At 46.0% G+C, this 4,096-nt stretch overlaps 1 protein-coding gene across 1 annotated transcript in view; it reads right to left on the bottom strand.

The window, feature by feature from the left end:
- Positions 1-4,096, bottom strand: part of LOC116686064 (tetratricopeptide repeat protein 28-like) — a gene marked incomplete at its 5' end in the record, with an annotated part of 133,170 nt that overhangs the window by 63,114 nt on the left and 65,960 nt on the right. Inside the window, 1 exon segment of the mRNA XM_032510998.1 lies at positions 3,007-3,116. Within this exon segment, the coding sequence (XP_032366889.1) occupies positions 3,007-3,116 (110 nt within the window).

The raw sequence follows: 4,096 nt of genomic DNA, 5'->3' as shown, positions 1-4,096 counted from the left end.
GCAAACACGACCAACATCAGCCCCCTCCGCAAATATCTATCTCTCCCACGTTCCTGTGTCTCTCAGGACTTGAGTACAAGGTCCTCCCTCCATCACCCCTCAGTGCATCCCGGTGAAGCCCCCCCCTACCTCAGGAACTTCTCACCCCTCAGACCTCTACCCGGACCTCCGATCTGCCTCAGGTTATCTCCTGAACCTCCGGACAAAGCTCGCGTACTATGGGAGATCGGGCTTTCTGCTCACGGCTCCACTGTGGGAGGTCTCCCCTGACCCCTGAGACACCACAGACGTGGGATGATTTTAACGTGGCCTGCGCACCCTCAACAGGATCCTAGCAGCGCTGTTCTGGATGTACTGTAGCTTTTGAAGGTTTTTTTCAGGGATCCCAGTGAAGAGCGCATTACAGTAGTCCAGCCTGGAGGAGACAAAAGCGTGGACAAGCTTTTCCGCGTCAGCTGGGGATGGTGGGAAGGCCAGTTTAGCGTGTTTCTGCGTTGGGAGAGGAGGTATCTGCAGAGTATGTTTTACGTGAGCCTCAAAGGCCAGATGAGAGTCCTTTTAACCACCCAGGTTGTGGCTGATGTAGAAAGTGGAATATTTTGGCCAGAGAGGTTGATGCTGGTAATGGCAGATGACCGAAACCTGGTGAGGAGTGCCGACTAAGATGGCTTCAGTCTTGGAGCTGTTTTGCTACAACCACACCTTTACCTCCTTATTATTATTATTATTATTATTATTATTATTATTATTCTACGTGTTTCTACAGAGATAGAGGTTTTTGTTAAAGAGTCGGATCCTTTTTGTTTTCCCAGCCCCGAAATCGCTATCGTCAAACTCACCAGAATCACTGATTTTATCAATGTAAAAAACACACAGATGTTCAAAGTCGACAGAAAGAAAATAAAACTATCAACAGTCGTCATGGTTTGTGTTTCCACTGTTCCAACAAACCCCATTCCAGCCAATCACTCTCACTCCTACTTTCCACCGGTTGCAGAACGGATGCGTGTCGGCTCCGTCAACACCCACCAGGCGCCCATTACCTGACAGCTGAAGTCCAGAGGACCCACAAGATCTCGCGAGATCTCGTAGAAAAGAACCACAAAACCACTACCAGTTAGTTTCCATCCAGAGGAGTAGAGGGGGAACAACTCTGTGGTGTGTTTTCAAGGTGGAGTGCAGGGAGATCTGATCCGCCGTGAGCACGGGGTATTTTATTTTGAAAATTAACCAGATGTTTTATTTTGTTTCTGTGCTCGACTTCCTGAGTGGTTGTAAGGCATGTATGGGGAACAGAAGAATGTAGGAAGGATGGCTTTTATTTAATTCAATTTTTTCTTTTCTATATAGAAAATAGTAATCTGTAATCTGTAATCTGCAATTTGCACAGCTCTTTGAGAAGCCCATATGCTTACTGCACATTTGTCTTTCAATATTTTAACCCTTTGCTTGTTGTTGTGTGTCTGTTGTAACTCTTGCAGCGATGTTACTCAGTGTCCAAAACTAAATGTCTCCTTGGAAAGACTAACAAAGATCCTTTGACTTTGATCAAGAAGAGATGCAATACAATTTGAGACAAAAATGAAATTCATAGTGCACCTTTAACCATGCGGTGGAAAACATGTTGCATCGGCTCGGTGGGATAACATTTTGTTTTAATTCAACACAAATTCCTCAATGTGACTCATGGGCTGCTCCAGTCACCACCTTGGTCCGTGCTTTCTTCTCCAACTTCTTTTTTGGTTTTTGATAATTGCAAACAGACAAAGTAACTTTTTGACAGAGAAAGAAAAAAGCTATCTAGGTCACATGGATGTTCGTAGCGTGCTTGTATCACAACAGCAGTATTTTTTGGACTAGATTTTGGAAATGAAAGCAGCTGAGTAACATCCCCGCAGTCCCACGTGACGGCCCTGCTGTCGCGTGGATGCACAAGCTCAGAAAATAGAAAGCTGTGGGGTGTGGAAGGACCGTAAAGAGAGATGTTAAAGGGATGTTCCATGCTTGCCAGGTGGGCAGTGGGCTGCAGAGGACCGTGTGTGTGTGTGTGTGTGTGTGTGTGTGTGTGTGTGTGAGTAATGCCGAGGCTCGGGACTCCCGAGACCTTGCACACAGATATAGAAAACTCTTCCGTCATCTGTCGCCTGTCTGCCGGGATGACGGTGTTTACCAGCTCGACTGTCTACACAACACATCGCCCATCGGCAGCCCAGTTCAAGCTCTGCTCTGCAGCCACCATCTTTATTTCTCTCTTTCTGCTCTTGTCTCTTTCTTTCTTTCTTTCTTTCTTTCTTTCTTTCTTTCTCACCACGAGGGCTTCATTGAAAACTATTTCCAGTTCCCGGTCTTTGGATTCACGCTGGAAGGAGTCCAGATGAGGGGGGAGGAAACGAGGAGAGGAAGTAGAGGGAAAGAGAGGGATTGAGAGAGGAAAGGAGAAGAAACCAAGAGGAGAGGAGAGAGGAAAGGAGGAAAGGAGAAGAAACCAAGAGGAGAGGAGAGAGGAAAGGAGGAAAGGAGAAGAAACCAAGAGGAGAGGAGTGAGGAAAAGGAGGGAAGGAGATGAGATGAGACGAGGGGAGGTTTTGGTTTTCAAAGTCCATTTCATTGGACCATTTTCAAAGAAGAATCACAATCACAAAAATCTAAAACAAGTCAAGGAAAAGAAAACCTAGATAAAATAACACACACACACACACACACACACACACACACACACACACACACACACACACACACACACCAAAACCTGTCAAACTAATTAAAATGTACTTTATTAATCAATAATGAACCAACGTGGAGCCGGATGGCCGACTTTGCAGACAAACGGTTCAACAAAATGTCACAGTCTCTCTCTTTTTGGACCAAAAGTAAACAAATCCAAAGAAAAAACCTCTCCGACACCTTGAACCCCCCCACACACACCCCCACCTCCAGCGAGAGAAAACAAGAGTGGAGAGGAGAGGAGACAAGGAGATGAGAGTCAAGGTGAAGTGGAGATTTTACCTGATGTTGGGCCTCCTCCAGGTTCCCACTGGCCCACAGAGACAGCCCAAGACGATGGCGGATCTTGGCCTCGTCCTCCCGCCGAACCAGCTGCTCGGCAAGCCGCAGGCCTGTCAGAGGCGGGGGGGGGGGGGCAGATGAGAGAGAGAAGGAGAGAGAGTCAAAATGTTTCGGGGCAGGCAGACTCTCAGGTATCTTTCAGAATAACAGATGTAAGCATAGCGTGGTGCTGATGTTCTCACGGTGAAACAGTTTGGAAATATTTGGCCTCAGCTGTAAGATAACGCTCACACCGGGACTGACACACACACACACACACACACACACACACACACACACACACACACACACACACACACACACACACTTTTGCCATTGAGGGAAAGCTGTTAGAGCCTAATTGGACTGCATAGTAATCAATGCTAAGCATCGACCGGCTAAGCAAACACACACACACACACACACACACACACACACACACGCTTAATGCTTACATAACAGAAGCCACCCACTATCATGAAGACAGCTACAAATATTTGCAAAACATGTTGATGAGCTAATAATAGACTGTGTGCACACTCGCAGCGCCTGCAGTCGGCTCTGGGATGTTTGGTTTGAGAGACTCAGAGGGGAGGGTTAGTGTGTGTTAGTGTGTGTTAGTGTGTTAGTGTGTGTTAGTGTGTGTTAGTGTGTTAGTGTGTGTTAGTGTGTGTTAGTGTGTTAGTGTGTGTTAGTGTGTGTTAGTGTGTGTTAGTGTGTGTTAGTGTGTTGTTAGTGTGTTAGTGTGTGTGTTAGTGTGTGTTAGTGTGTGTTAGTGTGTGTTAGTGTTGTTTAGTGTGTGTAGTGGGTGTTTTTGTGTTAGTGGTGTGTGTTAGTGTTTTAGTGTGTGTTAGTGGTTTGTTAGTGTGTGTTAGTGTGGTGTTGTGTGTGTAGTGTGATGTTGTGTGTGTTAGTGTGTGTTAGTGTGTGTTAGTGTGTTGAATGTGTGTAAGTTGTGTTATGTGTGTAGTGTGTGTTAGTGGTGTGTTAGGTGTTAGTGTGGTGTTTAGTTGTGTTGAATGTGTAAGTGTGTTAGTGTGGTGTTAGTGTG

The sequence above is a fragment of the Etheostoma spectabile genome, unplaced genomic scaffold (assembly GCF_008692095.1).
Source record: "Etheostoma spectabile isolate EspeVRDwgs_2016 unplaced genomic scaffold, UIUC_Espe_1.0 scaffold310, whole genome shotgun sequence".
In the NCBI taxonomy this organism is placed as follows: Eukaryota; Metazoa; Chordata; class Actinopteri; order Perciformes; family Percidae; genus Etheostoma; species Etheostoma spectabile.
Note: the sequence above shows the minus strand (reverse complement) of the source record. Positions and strands in the feature narration are given on the sequence as shown.